General features: G+C 35.8%; 1 protein-coding gene across 2 annotated transcripts in view; it reads right to left on the bottom strand.

Annotated features, from left to right (window-relative positions):
• LOC142036655 (transcription initiation factor TFIID subunit 4-like) overlaps window positions 1–23,937 on the bottom strand; it is a 150,837-nt gene that overhangs the window by 29,925 nt on the left and 96,975 nt on the right. For both annotated transcript variants that reach the window (XM_075040053.1, XM_075040054.1), the window contains exon 14: window positions 15,899–16,021. In XM_075040053.1, coding sequence (XP_074896154.1) covers window positions 15,899–16,021 — 123 coding nt within the window. The remainder of the gene's footprint in view (window positions 1–15,898; window positions 16,022–23,937) is intronic.

Here is a 23,937-nt window from a genome sequence, read left to right as displayed (position 1 = left end):
TTTTCTCATGCAGCTGAGGACTTGCCAAATTTTCATCTTATACCTCTTCAGAGGTGATTTCCTTATATTATCCAGAAACTGAGAACCACCTGGCTATTACCTTCTTCTAAAGCAGGCCTATCACCAGAACATACAGATGTCCCAAAACATTCCCATACCTAGAAAGCAGTACTGTTTTTGTTTTCTTTCTTTTCCTGCTTGCTAACATGCAAAGGCAAATTAATACAAGACAAGAATCAGACATATCTGTCTAAAACACACACTGCATAATTAAACTGAGAATGAAAACAAATGAAAGGTGTATATATGTTCAAATAGTATTTATTGTTCCTTTACATAAAGGAACAAGGAACTTGGCAAATATTTCTTATGAATAAAGGCCCATCTTCACAAAAGTATGGGTTATGAATAGCAATGAACAAGATAAGAGCATATAAGATAAAGTCAACTACAGTAAGCCACAGACAGAAGCAGAGCCAGACTGACAATGGAAGAATTCCCATCCTACTGGGCTAGAGAGCATTCTCTATACAATCACTTAATGCCAACGCACATCAGCATTTATACTGAAAGAGACACTTTAAAGAAATATTTTTAAATGCAAAGTTTGGGATATCTCTCTTTTTATATGGATAATACTCAAAGCATATTTCTCTCTACAGACTTAGGTCTCTCGTGCTTAAAGTCTGTAACATGCCTGTGTGCTCTGCTGCTAACGGCGATTTAAAGAATTTGCTGTACCTACAGAATTGTGTTATGGAGATCCTAGAGGGTATGACTAAAACTTGTTGAAATTAAGTTCTAAGAAAATATATAAATGTAGGTGATTGGTTAGGGTTTGGTTAAAGTCAACAACAGGAGGTGCTCCCAGAACTCTTTCTCACAGCCAATTGCCTCTAATAATAAATACACAGGGTTGACTGTGGAATCAGGTGCTTCGGAGAAAAATAATAATGCAATAAAAATACTGCCAGACCAAGAGGCTTCTCTCTCTCATTTGAAGCCACCATTGTCCTGTATGAACAAAAATTGCAGGAAGATAGCTTAGACTGTGATGCTTAAGCAAAAGGAGCTGGTTCTACCTGCAAACAAAATGCAGTGACAAAATATGACCCCTCTTGTTCTTCACCTAGGGCTGCCGCTGCATTAGACTTATGGACCCAGGTTGCCACATCCCTCTTTTAACTAGGTGAAATAATGCTGCAGCTAATACACATCAAAAGAATTTACACTTTTAAAGTGTAAGTGGGAAAAGTATAGTACCAGCTTGCAAAAAAACCCCAAACCCCAAGAAATAAAACTTTAAAAGAGATTCTTTAATAAATAGTATTGTTTAAATACTTAATGCAGCTCCTCCTGTAAACTGTCATCTTTATGCAATTTCTATAGACAAAAATCTCATTTTTGTCATGGATAAGAGATTTAAAAACACAGAATAACAAGCAATCAGAAAACACTTTGTGAATCAATTAAAACAAGATGTGAAACTATATTATACATTGAATTGCTAACATATTCTTCTAAGGAGAATGAAATATAAATAAAATTTCAATGGGTTTATTTTAAATTATATGGCTCCCTTCATTTCAGTATTTTTCCTCAAAAGTTAACCATGAAAAGAATACCTTTATATGTCTGAGCAACAGAGATGAAAAGACATACTTAACATTTTATCAATCACTATTAACTTTGATATTAGTATATGTATTCGAAGATAAAAATACATGTGTTCCAAAGGCATATAAGCCAGCCACAAATTAATCTTAAAAATTGCAGTAGAGAAGATATCTCCTTCAGAGTCTCTTTGATTTGGCTGGCTCAACCAATCTGCTATGGCCATTCAACCAGCTAAATAAATTTCTATAATGATTTCACCATTTTAGGCTGCCTATCTGCAAGTTCTTACTGTCAACATGAATTACTCTGTATGCTGCAATTCCCCCATCAATTGAGACAAAGTATGACTGTTGTAGTGTTCTGTTAACATGACATGCTTCTCATGTATCTGTATTCCAAATGTCAAGATGATACGGCAGAGCCAGCCAGAAGTGTTCTATTATCAGATCTAGAAGAACAATTTACACTAAAGGGTAGACTTCAGAATAGGTAGGTAAAGCATTTTCTTTGATATGCAGTCTCTAGTTTGGTGTCAATTCTGAACAACTTCTCCATGTTATGGTGTCTTTCTGTGCAACTGGAGTGTAAGCCGCTTAAGGAGGATTAATCTGACACAGCTTGATTTGTCTGTTTTACGTGATGCTCATTCTAACCAGACATAAGTCAGGTAGCTTTGTCTTGAGAGGGAGAGAGCAGAGAGGGTAGAAAAAGCTATTAATGGAGTCCTTGTGGTTTTGTTTTGTTTTTCTGGAGGAAAATTGTATCAGAAATTCAGTACAAATCAGAATTCTTCAGAAAAGAGTTACTTAGATATACCAACTGAATGCTGGAGATAAAAATATACCTCTGAAAGCCTTAAATAAGTACGCAATTTTTGTTAAGTTTTATATGATTACATATTTAATTTTAAAAGCAATGACTCTCTCTATATAGTCTAATGAAATAACTCAGAAGTAAGTTAGAGATGATACGGCCTTGTTAAAGAATTATTTTGAAATTAGAAGACTTAATGTTAAATTAATCATTTAAATAAGAAAAGCAAAAAATCTAATTTTGTAGAATCTGTAGTTGGAGAAACATTTTCACTAAAAGAAACACAGCTTTGCTATCTCCCATTCACACACTTAATACAATTTAATAAATTTACCACAGCAGTATGTAATACTTATATAGTAAGGGCAGAAATATAGAAAATAATGTTAAAAAGTAATTGGTCTTGATCACCACCAGGATAAATGGCTTAAAAGGCAATATATAACCTTCTAAAAGTTGTCTGAAGTGCAGAAAACCTTGTATCTCAGTAGAGCTAGTGTAAAAAATGCATTTGACTTCAGACCAACAAGGATTTACTGCTCAACATAGGCTGAACAAGCTGAATTATGGATTACATTACATTTTTTATACATGGCACTGTAGAAAAGAAACCCCAATAGGTCAAACTGACTTATTCATCACTATAGCTAAAATAAATACTGTGAATAACATCAACTAATGGGCCACAAACTAGATCAAAGCAGAGACAACTAAAGACACTTGGAAAGTTGGAGTCTCCAGTACATACCAAGAATGTCAACTAAAAAGCATTAAAATGTTCATTAAGTGTTCTTAACTTTCATTAATTACTACAAACTGATCAGATGTCAAACTGAAATGTACAAAATACTATCTATAAATTTGATTACATAGAGACAAGAGTCAACATAAACAGAGTTGACCCTAGCCTATTACTCTCAGACTTTACTCTGGATGCTCTTCATTAAGAGTTTTCTAAAATAATGTATTATTGCTTAAGTGATTTGGACACTGACAGATGCTCAAACCTGAAAATTATGGTCAGGGATGGAATCAGATCACCTGTTGTAATTCTTTTTGCCTTTAACCAAGAAAAGCCACAGAATATGTCCCATTACAGGTAAGCGCATCAAATGAATGAACATTTTGCAATACTAAGAAATAACTAATTGAACATTCAGACTCAAAGTACTTCTTGAAGTAAATAAAATAATTCTTCTTCTGGATTCTCAATCAAGAAATGAGACACTGATGTCAAGTATTTCCAAAGATGCAATTTTTATTTACAATTTTTTCAAACAGAGAAAACCTACTTTCTATTTTAATTTTATTCTTCTGGAAGCCCTTCCATATTGGTTCTAAGTTATTTAAGGTATATTATAAAATTAAAAGAATACTTGAAACCTTGATTTGATTTTTTTCTAACATCACTGGCAATTATTACTACTTTGACTAACTACATAGCTGACAACAATGCTAGGAACACTACCTGCAGTTCTTCATTAGAGATTTGTCTGTTATTTAGTAAGATAAAAGCTAAGTCAATAGCAGCATAAAATTCATCCCATCTCATTGTAGCTACAGCTGAGGATAGTAACTTTTGAAAAGAATTTTGTGGCAACGTTTTACCAAAGGGCAACAGACTTATGGTTGTCAATGTTGTCCCAGGGGGCGGGGGGGGGGGAATGTTGAGAAGACTGTAATTTGAAGCTCCATTAAAGGAGGGAAGGGGAGAAAATGTACTGAACTTGCATTTTATGTTATTCATAAAGACTTACTTAAGAGATGAGAAAATTAATTTTGGCTTTGGAGACAAGCACCAGCCGTACTTTTCAGGTCCATCAATTTAGCTTACCTTCTGCTTTGTAAAGATGTTTCTTAATTTTTTAAAAAATTGTAATAGCATAAAAATGAAAACAAATGAAAAGAAGAAAAAGAGGGATTAATGAAACCTTGCTAAAGAGAGAAATGCAGGTGGCTTCTTTTATGGCTTGGGAAAAACGTATCACAGGACAGTGATATGGCCTAGGAAAAAAATGCCCTCTGCCAACACCTCCCCTATAGATAAAGCAGGCTGCAGTGCTGCTGTCTTTTTGATCAAGAGAAGAAATCCCACGCCAATGACTGTTTCCCCTGACAGACTGCTTGTCCTTTTTAATGTTACATGAGAGCACCAGCCTGAATTTCCCTCCCCTCAGAGCTAGTACCACTACCACTGATTAGAGATGCTGGTCTGCCTAGGGGTACTCACTTCTTTGGCCAAGGCTGTTTAACCTGTTGTGCTCCTTTTATTTCCTACCTTCTCCTTTGGAGATAGATACTTTGCCTTTTTTATGGATCTTACAGTATGCTCATTCTCCTAACAGAACTTCCTCTAAATTGTTCAGTAATTGGTCCATCATACAGAGGTTCAGCTCTTGTTATGCTCCTGGCTTTGCAAGAGACTGTCATGCTCAAAAATACTGGAGAAATCTCTCTTTTATTGATAATTACAGCATGGGCCAACACTATTTCCATGCTGCTAAAGCATGGAAATCACTATTTATGATATCTTCTACTTTCTCAAACACAGTTGCAGAAAATCTCATAATTCTCTTCATTTGCCTCCCCATACAACACTACTGTTCTTTATCCTTTTGTTTGCTGAGATAATTATTATAGCAAGATTACCACAAACAGAATAACAAAAGCAACAGCAAAACTAGCAGTGGAAATAGGTCTACTGCACTGCCTCCTTCAGATAGCTAATCCACAGGCTCTGCTCAAAGCTCATCATAAAAACAAGAGGGTGGATTAGGGTAAGATTTCCCAAAGTGGTTCAATGGCCTAGAAGTCCAACTGTTAAGGACTTGGACTCTTAAATGACCTAGGGTTTCCATACACAATCTATATAATAGTTTAACTTGGTTTTAGTTAACGATGTGAAATATGTACGTGTGTATTCACTCATGCTTGGAAAAGTGCTAATACAGAACTAACTCACCAGTTAGCAAAACTGCCCTGTGAAACTAACTCCAGATTCCCACAAAGTGGTACCAGTTAAAAAAGGTATAAAAATCATAATTTTATTCAAATCAATGTAACTTCACATAAACTAGAAAGTGAGCTTTTGCTCCAAAGACCAGAGGAAAAGGAGGGAAAAAACCCAGTTTGATTCATAAGTCATGGAGACACTCATGATAATTTTACCACCACAGTGCCTCTAGACTGTAAAAAATTTCCTTAAGTTGTTCCCCTTTTTTAACTTGTCTGCTTTTCTTTTTGACTGCCTCCCCATTGTCTGTATTTTAAAAAACCAACAAAACCACCACCACCAACAAAACAAACAAAAAACCCCACCAAACCCCCCAAAACACCCGTGTAAAAAAAGCACGACAAGGTCAGGGAGCTGCGATCTGCCGTACTGCATGATGCCCTTCCCTTCCTATTGCACCTCCCCTGCAGCAACTGGCTGCAAGCCTGTAACTTGAAGGCAAGCAGTAACTAAGTAACTAATAAATAAGGAGTATACCACTAAAGTAAACAGTACCCTAGCTATAATTAGCTAGCACAGACAAGCTGCTGGTGGTAGATGTCTCTCTGAGTTCCCTCAGGCCCTCTCCAGCCCAACACCCCCACAGAATCCCTTTAACCAGCATGCTCCTGTTTGGCTCCAGGCAAAAGAAAAACAAAACCCCCTTTTTTCCTAGTCACTCACTAGAACAGAGTATGTAACAAAAGGAACACCAAGACGAAGATCCCACTATCAGATATTTTTACTATGTTATTTCTTTGAAAGCGAAATACAGCCTGTAATATGCAAGACACATTGGGAAACTTCACAAACCTGCATTTAACACACACTGATAGTCCCGAAGACTTTGTGGTCAAATAACACGATACTTTTCAAAAGCATGCAATATGCCAATTTCTAGAAAGTAAACCCTGTTTTTACGACTGAAAAAAAAGAGAAATAAAGCATTTCCTACATCAGAATCAGTTACAGATTAGCAAACCCAAGTTCATGCAGTAAGAAACACAAGGAGATTGACAGGAACACTAACACACACAGCGATCCAACAAAAGCTTGTTGCAGGTAATTAATGTTCTACACGAGGCACGTTACTAACTTCAAACAAACTAACCACTGTGCTTAAAGTTAAGCATGTGCACATGTCCTTGCAGGTTGTGAGCTCAAACGCTTAACTTCTTGTGAATGTGGCCAAACAGGACCCATTTTACTATCACTCTTACAAAGAAAGGATGTGCAATACACACTGTCCATGTAAACTTGTAAACAGTTTTTAACAAAGCTGAAAGGCTACTTTCAGCTCAAAGTTTAAATATGAGAGCCACACCTTTGAATTTTACCACTGGCAAATTTCAGCCAGATTCTGAAAGAGGAACGTGGACAGTAGGAGATCGGTCAACATATGTGGAAGAAGTGTGAACACTCATTTCCAAATTAAACAAGTGTTTGCTCAAACTACTCTTACAATACAGAATAGATCATAGGGACTAAAAATACATCATGTTCATTGAACAGCAAAGTTCATCACAATAAATTTGCCTGCACCACAAACTGCTGATACTGTGTCCTTTCATAACAACATCAGTTAGGAAACCTGTAGTAGGGACCTGACACTAAAATTTGTGTACATATACATATGAATATATGCACATGTGAAATACTCCCAAACTGATAAATAAACCATTCAGACTTACAATACAATCTTGGAAGACATATATGGGAAAAGGAAACCATGAAAGGCCTGTCTTCATTCCTCTTTTCTTACACAGTGAGCTTTTTTTTTTTTTTGATTCTAACTACTTAAAACGAAGGGATAATTTTTTACTACACGTTATAAGACAGCAAGTTCTGAATGAAATGTTTCTCTGTCAGGCTTTTTTTTTTTTTTTTTTAATTCAAGAACCTCTCCTTATCAGCAGAATATTGTATGGCAACATTCAACTGTAGCATAATGCATAGTGGTGGCAAGATCCATTTAAGGAGCATCAATACAGAGCTCCTGCAGAACTTTAGAAGGCTTGTACAGGTAACTTCACCTTTTCAAGAAAGAGGAGCTTGTCTGGTTATTCCAAAATGTTTTCTCCATATCTTACATTATGAAATGTAAAAGAGAATCCCAGACAGATTTAATTACCCTGTCAGAAGAGGTTCTCTGAAATAGTCCAGACTTAACAGAAGCAGGTTTTAGATACTGTTGTTTGGGAGGGGGCTCGGACAACGGTTTGGTTCTACAATTTACATCAGGTAAAATAACAAAAAGTTCTGTTCAGCACATCTAAGTAAGGTGTTTACATTAGAAGCTAGCAACAGGATGCCCTTGAAGTTCAAGCCTGTTTGCCTAAAGGCTCAGGGTAAACTAAAATGTTAAATTACTGTTACCCTAATTGTCACTCTCTCTATGACCAGTGTTACTTGAATTCCTGTAAAGAATCAGGCTGGAAATACCCATGAATGGGCATCCTAATAAATTTCAAGTTCTTTAGACTTTTTCAAAGCCTTAGCTTCAGTAAAGGATTTAAGGCAAAAAGAAAAAAAAAAAATTACTCCACAAAATTTATCTGGCATTGAATGGGATGGAAGGGAGAAGGTAATTAATCTACTTGATGATTCATCTGACTGTTCTGTAGGAGTATCAATTAAAAGGGAAACTTTGCCACTTTAAGATACAGGTCTAAATCCTTCCATGTATATGTTGAAAAGTTACACCTTGGAAATTTTCTGGTCAGGTTTTAAAAATTATTTTCACTGACATCTAAAAATGTCATAGCACCTTGGGCCTTACCTTCTGAAGTCAATGGAGAGACTCAAGTCAATTTTGACAAACCCTCAGCTAGACCCTTTCAGACTTCCTTTCTCTTAGTCTTATCAGTTTTATTTAGCCAGAAGAAAGAAAAATTCTGGAATTATACGTGTCAGAAAAACAGAGGCTGCAAAATATAGTTTATCCTTCAGTGTCTGGAAATCCGGAAGACAAATGGAAAAGACAATTGAAAATACAGAAAAACCCAGCCCCAAACCAACCCCCAAACAAAAAACAAAAAGCAGGCTCACATACCCTCCGTCCCCACAAATCTTCAAGGTAGCTGCCTTTTTCAAGAAGATAAAACAATACTCTTTCACAGTAACAGCAGCAGACCTCTATAGGGATTGACAAATAATGGATGAACTATTAACTACTCAAAAGTCATTTTGCCAAGTTCTCATTTTCCATGCTAATAAGCTGCACACACTATATTTATAAAATATCCATAAATAAAAAGACTGTGTTTAATATTACCACACTGATAAAATTATTTTATTTTTTTAAAATGCAATCTTTTTTTTTCTTTTTTAACCAAAGAGAAGGATTTTAATAAAAACAAAACAAAACAAAAAACCACTCCAGTAAAAAACCTTTGAAAAGCAGGGAAAGAAATGCTGTAATGGTCTCCTCCTGTGCGCTAGATCAACATCATGCAGTCAGGTGGGATCAACTACCATTTCCATCTCCAAATGAAGTAAAAATCAAATTTGTCTTGACCAATAAGGAAAAATGATTAATATCATTAAACCTCTTTCAGAATATTTTGTGTTACATAGATCAAAGGAATACACACAGTATGCAAACCTGTTCTACTAGTAAAAAAGAATGTTTTTGCTGGCATAGAGCCACTTTCTATTTTCTTGCATTGCTGCCTGGGTTTTTCCTCCTGTCAACTGAGATCCATGCAAAATTGTTCTACTGCCTCCTGACTCACTGTCTGTATTCCTGCCTGTTTGCAACAGACACAGAAATGTACTTCTATACATTCACTCCAAATTAGAATTATTAATCATCAATGTAAACACAGCATTATCGATCCTCTTTAATGCCTTCCTACTTTTTACTAACTCTGTAAAATCCATTAGAGTAATGTTTATAAATCTTGTTCCACAAACTAAAACCAGAATTCTAAAAAAATAAAATGTGTTCATCATGGGCTAAAACACAGTTTTAAATTAAATTTTTTAAAATGGAAATTCATCATTGGGGCAATTAAATTTTAAATTGAAATCTCATTTATTTAAGAATGAGAAAAACAGTTGCAATTAGGAGAACATCTATATTGTCTTTTAAAAGACCAGTTTTCAAATAGATATTAACACATTTCTTGTGAATTATTTTAATATTTATTTGACCTTTGAAAACAACAAGTAAAAGAAGCCAGAGAAGCTGAAGCTGAACTTGAGATTTTCAAAGACTCATAAAGTACTATGCATGTAATTCTATAAAAAAAAAATGTTAAGGACAGACTTCTTAATTTTCTTCTGTCTCCTTGAAAATTCAAACCCATATATTTAACTGATAGTTTTAGGATACCTCAAATGAAATCACAGCTGTCAGCAGCAGTGACATCCTACACCAAAACAGGTCTGAGAGAACCACTGCATTCTATCACGTCAGTGATACACGGAGCAAAGAGTGCTTGAAAAGGCAATGATACAATAAATCATAAAAATTTCTCCTGTTCTGCTGTTAGTCTACAGGTTTAAAAGCGCAAAAAGCAAGCTTTAACTTCTTGGACCATAAACACTTGCAAAAGATGTTCTGGTCTATTGTATCTGCTTTCATATAACTCAAGCTTAACAAGTGTAAAGGATCTTTAGATTCCAGTGCTTTCTAAACATAACTTGACCACTTAAAACAAAAAGTAAGTTATCAAGAGCCAAGTATACAGTACAAAGACCAAGCTGAGACTTGAGTTGTAGAACAAGTCATTCCAAGGATCTTTGGAAGTGGTTGCCATAAAATTACTTTAGTTCCAAAAAGGTGAGGGAATTGCCTAAAGATTTGCTCAGAGCATGGCAATCCCACTGACTGGTGTTTTTCCCCAAAATAAAAGACCTATTCATTGGTTCTAATTCTTTCAGATCTGTCAGAAGCAGTTATGCCTTACAGTTATGTTGGCTGATTCGTGAACTTCTAAACCTGCATGATATTCATTGAGTAGACGCTTTGGAGAGAACCCAGTGCACAACCCTTCTGTAACAAAGACTTCTGCAAGACACACTATACATATCTTTTTGTTTAAAAGTGCAAGAAAAGAAGGAAATAAGGCCAGGTTTTCCAAGAGACAGCTCTGTCATACTTTTTCATCATGTCTGACCCATTCCAAAGAGAAAATTACCTAGTATCTTGATTTCTTCTTAATATTGTTAAAATACTAACAACGGATTTGAGGAATAATTGCAGGGTTGCTGAAATGTCTATGGATAACCCAAGCACGAAGTGAGAATGCCAGCTGTAATGTGTGCAAACACAATAATCATGTTCAATCCTGGATAACTAAAAAGAGACCGTAGGCAAAAGTACTTCTTTCCAACTATGTCACAGTACCCAAGTGCCTCCCAAACAATCATGACTTCATCCTTACATTTCCACTTAGAAATTAGGAATTACTAGTAGTACAAATATCTGACAGAGAGGAATATTAAGTAACTTTTCTATGTCTGCATTTGGAAGTCTCTGGTATAACACAGATTTCCATGTCTCAAATCAGAATCTCAATCATGTTTTATACAAAACCTTAACATGAAAACAGCTTTAAAATGCTCAAATTATACCATCTGAAAGATTAATTTAATTAAAAAAATGTGGTGCCTTGTACCCGAAATACATTTCACAATCACCTTGGTAATTAGCTTTTCTCTACACAAAACATCACTGTTCTAACTGTAGTTGTGTCGGGACTTTCCAGGCCTGCAAGAACATTACTTTTCTTGGAATATACTAGATGAGAAAAGACACAAATTATCAGATCTCCCCTTGGAGCCCAACATGCCCTCCTGCAAATTTTGGAAGATGCGTTTGGGATAGTTTGCTGAATATTCTTAAGATGACTACTCTTCCACTATGTGAGAAAGAGGGTTTTTTCTTATCCCTAAAATGACTGTCTTCAATAAGTGGTGATTCACTGAACTAGCCCTGAAGCTGCCTTTGGAAGCTCAGTATTCAAAAACCATCTGTGCCAGCAAGTACCAGGAGAGGGCTTTCACTTGATATTTAAACAAATTATACCCTCAGATATTTCAAACATATACTCTATATTTATGTATTTTGGGATACTAGCCATAGGTCTTGATGAAAAGCCAAATTATTTCATTATTATCACTCTTAAATACAGAAAAATACTTGCATTTAACCTCTACACTTTAATTCCATAGTAAAAAATGAGGGACTTTGAAATAAGCAAATTCTGCATTCAGGCCACCTTAGCACTACTCAAATATTTAACTTGTAAAGCTACCTGACCTAGTCTTGTGATGGTTAATGCTTTTCTTAAAGCTTTAACTCTTACAATTACATGAAAATATCTATCTATAAACAAAACCAATTTTTAATCCTAATTCTTAAAAGCCTTACAATTCAAGAAAACCTTGAAAATATGAACTGAATAGATTCAAAATCCATAAGGTAAACAAAAGCAATTAAAAAATTTATTATTTTTATTCTGACATTAGAGGTGCTTAAGGATACTAACTAAAGAGCTTAAATGGTTGCTGACTTCCCTTTCCTGTGTATGTCGTCCACTGCCCTACCTTTGCCATCTACTGCTGTGTACCAACACAGGCATTAACAGGACCCACACAGCAAATGAAAATTAGGCAGTACTGCTGCTAAATGCATAACATGGTTCAGGATTGTTAGATACCTAACTTGATAATCATGCATTAAATTCCAAAAAGCAGTAGCATTTAAAGATATTTTCCAATAATTTTATCTAGTATCATTAAATAAATTAAAACACCTACAAAATTCTGCAAATGCAGTATATTCAACTCTGCAAGGCAGAGAAGCTGAATTCTTCCAAAGGTATCTCATTTCTCTTTACCCCTTCTCTTTCACTCTTGATCTAAACTGCATTATAATAATAAGCAGGCTGAATTACTAATGAGCTGCCGGCTGCTACAGAGGAAGCTGTGTTCCTAGCAGATTATCTAAAATAGGAGAAGACAAGAAAGGTACTAAAAAGAAAGCGAATGAAGAGCAGGTGATCTCAGGTTTGCTGTCTGCCTTGTAAGTTCCTTTTCCAGTGCTCACTGGGCTCTAGGCCAAACTACTTCAGCAAGCTAAGCAGAAACTATTCAATTCTTATTGTTGTTAGGTTAGTTTTCTGCCAATTTATCAAATGGAAACGGTTAGCACAGGGAACAGCAAGAGCCAGAGCCAATGAAAGAGACGGGGCAGGAATGCACTACTAGGGATTGGGATAGAGATCACAGTCAGATTAGCTCAGGCTACTGTGTAATCACAGTCTGAAACTAGTTACACATTTGGTGGCAGTGTTATCTGAGGACATCTAGCCCCTGCTCATCCACTGTTCTATAAAAACTTTTTTCCCATTTTTTTGAAAGGAATTTTTTATATGGCTGCATGGAGAAGCAAATCAAAGAACATAGATGATGTAAAAATAACCTCACTCCAAAACAGCTATTTTTCCATCTCCCCAAGCAATCAAAACACCCAGCCGTACTAGTACAAAAGAGGCAAATGATGGGTCTGGCCTTGATAACTTAAGTTAATCCTGCCACCTGAAAAAAAAAAAAAAAATCTATTTAGCTATAGCTTGAAAACAAGTGAAGAAGTCCAAATGAGCCCTGGCAATGTGAGACAGAGAACAAGTTTAAAGAAAACACTCTTGAACAAAGTGCTGGTGGAGAAATACTTGCAGTTACGAGCACAAGCTTTTTCACATTCATAAAAGCTGTGTAAGAGCTGTTTCTCAGTATACAACAAACAGTACACAGAAACACTAAGCTTTTCCACCAACTTTTTCTCTCAAGCAAAATAACCGTCACTGCTGCCTAAACTGACCTCCTGCTCAGATCAAAAGGGTATTATTAAAAAGATTCAATTTCCAAAGAAAAATTGTGAGCTAGCATTTCTGTTGAACCAAGAAGTTGGACTGCAATCCAACACTTCTCATTGAAAAAAAGAGCCAATGCAACTAAGTAAAATATCAAACAACAGATAGTTCAGAAAAGAAAAAAATGTAACATGAAGGGGTGGGATGATTTGTAAATGGTATCTCTTTGAATCAGCAAGCACACAGTGTCTCAGCTGCAACAAAAGCACACATGTATGTCAAAAAGGATTAATGATCAGACCAGCAACTTTAAGGACAAAACCTGGATGTTTTGACAAAAAAAAAAAAAAAAAAAAAGAAAAAGAGGCAGGCCAAGAAAGCTCTTGCCAAGTCAGACCTTGCAAACAGAGATTATCAGTAGCAAGACTTAAGAAGCTTAGAAATTGCTTAGAGAAATCAGAGGGTCGTAGACATAGTGGAAGTCAGACATCTGAAGGTGGAACTGGACTAAGTGGATGTCTGTAAAACAGGACATTGTCTTATTACATTTTTCTATGTTGTTTATAGTCGCCAGAAATCCAAATAAGAGAAATCAGATAAGTCTTAGACAAACAGTGCAAATTTCCAGTACCTTTTTAGAGTGAAACATTTTTGAGGAGTTGAGTTTATTTCTGCATAGCAGCCCTAATAAGTAGCTCAGAAGAATAACAGAAAGAGGGAGTTTGTAGCAGCCAACTTGCATGACACAGCTTCTACAGTACTTTAGCTCCTATCCCCAGAAAAGACACTGAATACTCCAGATACAGTATCCAAGTCCTTGAAATCAGCTTGCAGCCAGGCACCAATGTCAGTTGGCCAGGATGGTTAGAAGCTAGGAGGAGAGGGATGGGAACAACCCAGTCTGAACTGGCAAAACAGCCACACAATTCATTACTCCAGGAAATCCACGTATCGGCAAAAACTTCAAGGATAATTTGTCAATTGAGTAACATAGAAGTTCAGCAAAATTGGGGCTAGGGGAGCAATAAAAGGAAGCAAAAATCTCCAGAAGTCTTTGGAATATGCAACAGACCTTTATCTTTCTTTGAAGCACTGTACCAGGAGAGTACGGAGCTTCTAGAGAGAAGGGGAAGCTGTTTGCCATAACCCGTTCAGGCATATAGCTCTGAATAAAATGTTTCACTGAAGGTAACCACAATTTGGTTCATCAAATTATAAAAGATTAAAAAAGGATAATTTTTTTAAAAAGGGGCAACAGACAAAAATTAAATTCCGATACTTAGGAGAAAATATTCCTTTGGTCAAGTAAAGACAAGCGGGCAATGTACATGTGTTAAATTCTGAAGGGATCCATGTATTCTTAGAAGGTTCATATTATTTTTAAATTAATTTTGTGTGAAAGCCAAAGCTATTGCTATCCAGGTGAGCTTCTAATGAAAGCTTGTTTTGGCCTGTTGTTGCGGGATTTCTTACAGGAGCATATGGAGGAGAACAGAATTCTTTACCGAATGTAAGACAAGGAGGGAGACTGAAAGGAAGGGAATGTATCAGGACAACACAAAGCCCAGGAAGCTCCCTCAGTCTGAAACTAATTTGACCAGAAAACAGGAGCACCTCCTACATATCTGAAGTCACAAGTCAACTGTAGAACATAAACAAGATCTACTTCTATTCCTAGCTCAGCTAATTCCTTAGCACTAATCTTAGCACATGAAAAGAGAGAGAAGTCAGATAAAAGCTATCCAAAATGGGAAACAAAAAGGCCTTTGGAAATGCCTGGCATTTAGACAGTCAAATGTCTGAGCCAAAACTGTTAGTCAGTTATTCAAAACAAAATGTTTGCATTTTCCTCACAACAGACATATAACAGGGAGAATTACTTTGACTCCTATTGTGTAGTCATATTTAGCAGAAACAAAAGAAGCCCAACTATAGCTGTACTAAACAACAGGGTACTCTTTACAGAGTTATCCAAGGTAATGCAACCATGTTACCGTACCTCTCCACCTTGGTTAATATATATCACAGTTTTGATGACATTGTATTCCATCATGTAGTATAGCTATTTCTCCATTTAAGATAACAGGAGAATCATGCTAACGAATCCGATTCAACTTGTAGAGCACAGTATTCTTATTAAAATTACATACAATTTAGCATGATTACAAACTCATCTTTGCAGTTGCATGGGACAACCAGCCATTCTGTAGAAAGTTTTGGCACATATTTGTCACAAAACCACACTTACTGGTATTACTACAAACTCTTGGTCCAAACTGTAAGCAAGACTACAGTTATGTTTTTCCAGATATTTCATGCCCTACTCTTTTTTCTGTTTTCCTTTGGATTATGAAGAGGAGAAAACAAGTATAAAGGCAGTGAACAGTTTAAGGACAGACCTATACTTAACTTTCAACTTATTTTTAAAATATCCTTTCATTATCTGTTGAAAGTTAACACTTGAAAATACAACTAAGAGATGTCATTTTAACTGTGGCAAGATAAACTGGACCCACAGTCTTTCTAATTTAGTAATTTGCATCAACTTTTCCAAGTTACACAGTTCAGTGAAAATATTGGCATACAGCATCTCTAGTTATTCCTACTAGGTTTTGAAATAATAATTTCTCTTATTCTGTGTATAGACATATACCTCTCCTCCTATGGTAAGCAGTCCAGGTGAATCAAGCTTCCGTTTCTTCCGGGGACCAATAGCTGCCAATGCAGTTAGATTGGCATCCCTCTGCCTCATTTGTGCAAGTTCTTGCTGCTGCATCTATTTGAGAAAGAAAAAACTCTTTAGTTTTTATTCTGCTGTCATTTCAAAAAGTTATTCTCAGACTTGCGAGCATGAGGTAAAAGTCACACATGAGCAATCTCTAAGTACTTTGCTGTTCCTAGAAATACCATTTTAGCAGCTCAAGCATGCAGCCTTGCAGTAGAGTAACAATGAAGATATGGAAGTTCTCTTGACTTTCGACAGGATTTCTGCTTCCAAATAACTCAACTGTTTTTGAAAATTCCATCCTTATCCTTGAAAAATGCCTTAGCCAGTAAGTACTATATACTAACTACACATCTCCAGTTTAAGATTGATATGAAGAGTATAAATACCAACTCAAATCCTCAAAAAACCATCTCAAACATTTTCTTTCATCGCAGATTTACTTGGGGTATTAAAATATACTTGATATTTGCTTCCGTATCTAAATTAATAAAACACCCCTATCTAAACATTAGCAGAAGTTAATGGTGACACAAAAACCCTACAAAATGAATTTACAACTGCTTTCTGGGATAAGAATTTAGGTAACAACACATTTGACCAGTTTGAGGCTAAGCAGCCAACCTGCCAGTTGCATTACATAACAACATAGCATGCTACAGAAAATAAGAGAAAATACTCTGGCCACCCCATGATGAAGAGGTAAGATTGCATATTCATTATAAACTCTATAATCCTTTAGAGAGTTAATGATAAGAGACATATTCCCATGAACAATATTACTTTAATAAATACTCTGATCATCAATACTACACAAGAATAGTTGATTAGGTAATGCAGCATATGATTTTAATTAGATAAAAGCACTCATAGCTCTTAGTAATCATTAATTTCGAAACTGTGGGTTTGCAAAATCCTTCAATAAATTCAGAGGAGGTGTTTGTTTTCTGATCCCATTGATGTCATACTTGTTCCCACCTCAACAGAAATCCACAGAACACTACCTCAAGAAATCCAGTAGTGGTAATAAAAACATTGTATGATACAGGCACAATTCTTCACTAAAATAAAACTGAACTGACAAGTGTAGATAGAAGCATCTCAGCCATTACTTACATGTGAGCTGCATAGACAAGCAGGGCCTGAACTATCTTGGCCAATGTTGAAAGGAAAGGAGGTTTAAACAAAAAAGTACCAATGTATGGTATCTTTTTTCCATTCAGTTCTGCCTAGAAAAGCAGGTCCATTTCATACATCCTATTTAGTGCATTTTTTCATGTTTACTCATTTAGCAATGCGACATTATTTTCACATTCTTCAGAGAAATTCAGTACATTTAGAGTTTGAAAAGCCATTTTTCACATTTTTATGCTATATATTTTGGAACTTCAGTTATTATCATAACTTCAATATAGCATTATATACAAACATACATCTCATTTATCTACAGGATAAAAGAATTTCCTAAATACAAAAAAGAAATGTGGAAAAATATCTAAATAATAGTGCAAAGGTCTATACATACTTCTCTTTGCCAATTCATATTAGGTTTTTAGCTCAAATATCTTTGGCTCTCTTCCAGATTAAATGCCAGTTAGACAGACCTGCCCGCTTACCCTTTCAAGGTAGATAGCAACAGTGGTGAGCTCTAATCATTTACAAAGGTCATGATCGGAAGCTAGCCCGTAAGCAGTCATTTAAAATTCAATTGATCCCTATTTGTAGTCAGGGAAAGAAAATGGACATTTCAGCTGTATTGTAATTATGAGGCTTCAAGGCAACTGTAAATAGATGTGCAAATCCAGATACTGGCAAATACCTTAGAGAAGAAATTATTACTATAGTATAACATATATCCAGGAAAGGTTGAAGATAAAACTGCATATAAAAAAAGATCAATCATCTTTTTGCTAATTTGCCATGCTTGCCAGCCTATAAGGGTTATCACAATTATCAGAAGTCTGATGAATATTTAAGCGAGGGCCAACTGGCTTACAGTGATCTCAGACGAAGTTGTAAAGTGGATGGCTTCACAGAATAAGAAATTTTGCACTGGAGTAAGTATTTGTTTCCTGGGAGGTGCAGGTCAGAAATATAGTCTAGTAGGTAACTGGTATCATGCAAAGGTTATTATATGATTATCTTATCCAGAGTCACCATTTTCAGACCAACAGTACACTAATACTGACTTGGCTTTTTGTACTACCTCTACTGCGATATACAGTGATCGTTTCAACATGTAATATAAGCACAAAGTGCCTCTGAAAAGTTGTTCTAAGAACTATAATTTAGTATTGTTTTATTTTTGCACATGCAAATTGTAAACCAAAACATGCCGTTTCTCTAAATTCCACAAAGTGGGGGACAAATCCTACCCTCACTTCGAAACCTGCAAAGTGTCTGGTGCTGTTTTACGAAGAAAACATGGAATAGATTCAAGAGTCTGCGGAAGAATTTGTACTCGTTTATTCATCAGGTTCTTTGCCCTTTCTTTTTGATTCAGGGAGAAGAGCTAAAGATAGTTCTTTATATCACATACTAATTTTTGACAAATGTGTTGGCCTAGCACTGATTGTCCAAACAAATGCACGAGATTTCCAACTCCCTGTAATTTAGCACATGACAGGAAACCTGGCTCAGCAGACAGAGCCAAAGGAGCTGGGCTCTGTCCTACTGGGGTGAATACCGGCAAGACCTTTCCCTTTACTTCCCCGTGCCTCTCACCCCACTTCACCCAGCTTGTCTATTGAGGCTATAAGGTCTCCAGCCATGGATCCTCCTCTACTACATGCCTTACTTATGATCTAGCCCCAGTGGGACTAACAGATACTGCTTTAATACAAATAAGGAATATGCTGCCAGGTACAAAAACTCCAAACAAAAAACCAATACAATTTCTGACATTGGTTTTACAGCACACACCTTGGCATACAATAGGAATGAACAACCTTCTTATGTAAATCTTAATGAATGTTGGTCAAAAAATATCAAATACATCAAACACACATGCATCATCAGTAAGGTCACAGTATCCTGATGTTTTATAAAATAAGGGCTGAAGTGCTGAAATACTTGATGAATACTATGTTGCACAAATTCTCATCAATCTTTTAAAAATTAATTCAGTGATTTTTTTTTTCCCAAAGCTCATCTGAAGGCAGAGTATCATAAAATTACATTTTAAAATAATCAAAAGAAAAACAATCTTGATACTGATTACCAACAGAAGCCTTCATCTTGCAGTGGTTAATGTACTCCAGGTGGCTTAAGGGAACATCTCTGCACACTCACTATTAACTATCAATCTGCTTACAATAAAACATCTTTGTAGTTTATGGATACTTACTAGTGAGACATTTGACAAGATTCCTGGATGTTATTTAACATCCTAGAGCAGACTAACCACCATTGTTGGCTTCTTCATACCCCCAATTCCAACTTTCTCTTCTTTCCATCTCAAAGTCACATACTTCTGCTTTTTCATAACCTACATCAGATTATCTGTGCCAGTCTCTTTCCTACTCATCATCTGACTCTTCATCAAAAATATTATCCTCAATTGTAATCTTTGGTGTTAAAAAAAAAAAAAAGCGGTATCTTGGCTTCAGTTCAGAAGAAGGGGACACTGCCTTTCATGAAGACATTTACACATGCAATGTGACTGCTAACATCCGATTCAACAGGAGCTTTTCAAAATTAATGCCATGGAAATATGAGCTATTTTTAATAATCATAAAACCTGATATGGTTATTGCAGGTATCTTGCAAGCAGGTATCTTGCAAGAAGTTTAGGAATAGCCAAACAGTTTCGTGGGAGTTGTGTAATTAACGTAGATTTAATTACTCTAATTTGGTGCGAACAGAGATTACTTTTAAAACATAACTCTTGTACAACCAGATGCCAAACGCATGACTCTGACCAGTGGAGGCTCTTCTCCCCAGCATACTCTGGAACCATATTCTCTACATCAAGTAGAAATGACTTTGCAACTAGCTTTGCGTACATAGTTCCAAAGTAATCACCCTCTGAATTCTCAGCGCTAAGAATAGCGTGAATTAAATGTAGCCATCTTCAATGTTCTGAAATTACTCTTAAAACTACCTGTGAAACTAAAGCTACTTCAGCTTCTTCATTTACATGATCAGTTATGTTTTAAAGTTGCAAAGGAGCCTGTTACTACAATATGGTTTATCTTCTAAGCAAGCCAGTTAATAATTTCTGGATATTTAAACAAATGAAGCACCTGTTAATATCTATACATCCTGATAAAATAAATAAATTTCCTGTTAATTAACGTGATTTAGCAGAAATGAATCTAACTTACTACATCAACCAACAAGATACAACTGTTTGATAATTGCATTCATTCAGAGTCTCATTTTCCCATTGGACTGCTGATGCAGTATCATTCTTTAACCTGCCTTCATCACAATTAATATGGATATGTTTATCAATAGCATATTAAAAATTTTTGCCCTCTGGGAAGGAAGCAATACTTCATTCAGAACCACACTAATCAACAACAATTAACTTTTTTGAAAGTCAAAATATTTATCTAAAACACAGACAAATATTCCAATATATTATTCAAGAAAAAATGCTTACAAATGAGATGCTGCTCCTTGCTCCTTATCTGATCCCAATTTATTTCTAGCATGCCATTTACTTACTGAGAGGTATTTCATTACTTAATGACAACTTGAAGAGATCCCTTTGATGAAAAGTACAGTATAAGAATTAAGCACCAATATTACTTCACACAAGGAAATTTTCTTCTTTGTGATGGTGGCATAACATTACAACTACAAAAAGAACACTACTTCACTACTTTATTAGTAAAGCTAACAACAGAGGTTCTAAAATTTTAGTTGTTTTCCTTAGATCATTATTTGTTATGATACATTTAGGTATTTCAGAAAGAAGTGCCACAAGCCATATGCCACAAGGAAGACAGCCATATGTCTATCTGAAGTATCAACATTAGAACTTAAAATCTGGATTCAGTAATTTCCAAAACGAAGAACGCACTTATTCATGGCATGCTTTGTAAATAATTTTGCAAGAGAAACCAAGCATTTACTTTAAGCCTTTTTCACTTTAAGCCTTTTCTGCACTACAAGCCAGCATAAGAACAGTCACTGAGATACTAATAAATAAATATATGGTGTGATCACATGCTCAGTGAATTTTTTTTTCCTTAGATTTCTACTTCCACTGGCAGTTGTGGCAGTTCACACAACTGGAAGAAACCACCTGTTTCACAAATTAGTATGGTTTCATTTTCAAGATTTCTTTAAGAACTAAATCCCCCATCCATTACTCTAACTAGTATTTTAATAACCACAGAGAACAGTGAAGATAATTATCCACTTTTCTACAAGATCAACTAATCCAAGAGTGCATTCAAAGAAGTTATGGCTAGAGGAATAAATTCTATGGATTTGTTCAAGGTATGGATTTGGTCTGGAAAGACAACTGTAAAACAAATGCTGGATACTTGGTATGAACATCTACAGATCTCAAGCCAAACACCTTCTCCAATCCAGAAAATTAAATGGCCTAGCAGTGGCTGTAATCTGTACTGTTAACAGAGGATTATTCCTCTTCAGTGAGCACAAGCGTGTTAACGTCAGCTATGCAAACATCCCAGTGAATCTCGCCTGCTCACCTGAACCCACAGGAAAAGGGAATGTCAAACAGCTAGCGAGGCACTGCACTACTCAACAGAAAGACAGGAGCTGTTCAAAACCAAAAAGCATCTTGAAAGGAAGGCAAAATGTGCTCCAAATGGAGGGCAAAACCTAAGCAAACTGAAATTAGCTTTGTTTAAAGCAGAGATGTAGATGAAATACGAGCCTGAGCTGTAGCTGCTAAGGACTGCACTAAGAAATTTCCTTCAATATGATCAGAAAGTAAGAGGACGACTGGGACTCTTTAACAATTCAAGTCTACATATAAGTACCTTTAAAAATAAAAGGGAGAAGAGGGAGTGGCATCATGTAAGAGAGAGAAAGGTCAAAGAGGTGTTTTTCTACCTACAGGCAGAAATCAGGGATAATTTTAGGCCTGGAAGGAAAATAACTTGGTGACAGAGAGACAGAGATGACTGTGAAGATAAAGAAGAAAGAGCTTGAGGAAGTAGTCAAGTATGTTTAAATACTGTCAATATAGGATTTGATAAGGGAATAGAAGCTGAGTTGTAAAAGTTTCTGTAGTCACAGAGCCAACTCGGCCCACAAAGAACTAGATTTTGGCTACTTACAATTCCCAACATAGTTCAGAAATACCACCTAAGAAGAAGAAAAGAGGACAGAGAAGAGGTTAACAGCACAACAGAAGCTATAAATATCGACAGACTGTAAACCGCAATCAAGAATGAAGACAGCCAGGAATGAACACCAAATAGGAAACTGGCAACGGAGAGTGCTAGATGACAGAAATGTTTGATGAAAGCAAGATCATATAAACAATGATTTAAGCATTGATTTCTATCCAACAGGCATCAATGAAGATCCCTCCTAATTCTGTTTGCGATGGATAGTTTAATTCCTGGTAACAGGGTCATATGCTGGGAAAAGCTTGTCTTAATTGATGGTTCTGCAACATATATCTATCAGTCTCAGACAGTGATTACACCCCTTGGAAAAACATCTTTTTTGCTGAGGAGAGCTTGAAATGTGGAGCCATTACACATGTCCTAAGATGTCCACAACGGAAGGTGCAATTAAAAAATGAAACTCATTAAAAATGCTGGCAGTAACCTCAACAAGTCCAGGACAATGATCAAGAAGGATTGGTACATCAGTGAACTTCAGAGAGACAGTCTTGAAAAACAGATAATGTCTGCAGAATGCCCATGCTGTGCTCCCGCCTCTCTTTTGTACTACCGAAGTCCCTAAAGCTCAGCAGAACTCCTACAGCAATAGCATGCTGGTCCAAAGTACCTGAAGTTTAGAAGTGGCCCTGCAACAATGCAATACCAGAGAAGTATTACATGTGTAATAGCAAATCATACACGGAACACATTCTGTGAGACTTTTAACCATCACGGCTCTGCCAAATTACATATAATTTTCTTCAGTACAAAGCTGGAATGCCACTTCTCGACAAGAGTTGTCCCACAACTCAGTAAAAGTTCCAATCATCACTTGCTATGGCTGCACATCTATCTGAAGTAGATCAAGATTTTACTTTACTGAAAAAGGTGTGTGTATTTTTCTTCTTCCTTTTTTTTTTTCCTTTCCCACACACTTTTAACAACAGTTGAAAATTATTGCATAGTGTTTGAAAAAAAATCACCCTGGGCAAAGACTAAGCTGGGAACATTTCAGCCCCCAAGATGAATGTTTCTCAAAATAACGAGCATTTGAATACAGTTCTGGAACCTTAACTGGGGTAGTTTTGATCAAGTGTCTTTCCTACAATAGACATTTGTGTTTATTACCTCTAATTTCATTACATTTTAGAAGTTTACTCAGATTTTCCATTAACATTTGCCATATTACTTTCAACACAATATATGTCAAAATTCTGATACAGAAAATGCCAGGTGCATCCTGCCTTTCATTTTTATTTTTCCCTGAAAAAAAAACTTAATTGTAATCTTCTCCGCTCATGTACATTACCCAGTTAAATGTGATTTTTAAAATAATTATCAGTGAAACTACAATTTTATCTCCTTACTACTCAAGACCACATACTGTCTGAACTGATTCGTATATATATATATATTCATACTCATAGGTTTAATTTTCTTGGAGGTTTCCTTAAAAGCTTACTTACAGCTTACAGAAAAATCAAAAGCATGAAGAATTTTGAGAATTATTTTAAAGTCTTGTAATTCTTTAACATACTTCATCTCTAGTACTATTTTATTCCCTAAATAGTTTTAAGTTCTTATCCCACTAGCCCCTTTAATCAACTAATGCTCTTTATGGGTATATATGAACTTCTTTTTGTTAATTCT

The sequence above is a fragment of the Buteo buteo genome, chromosome 11, assembly GCF_964188355.1.
Source record: "Buteo buteo chromosome 11, bButBut1.hap1.1, whole genome shotgun sequence".
NCBI classification, from domain to species: domain Eukaryota; kingdom Metazoa; phylum Chordata; class Aves; order Accipitriformes; family Accipitridae; genus Buteo; species Buteo buteo.
This window is presented reverse-complemented; position numbering and strand designations above follow the sequence as displayed.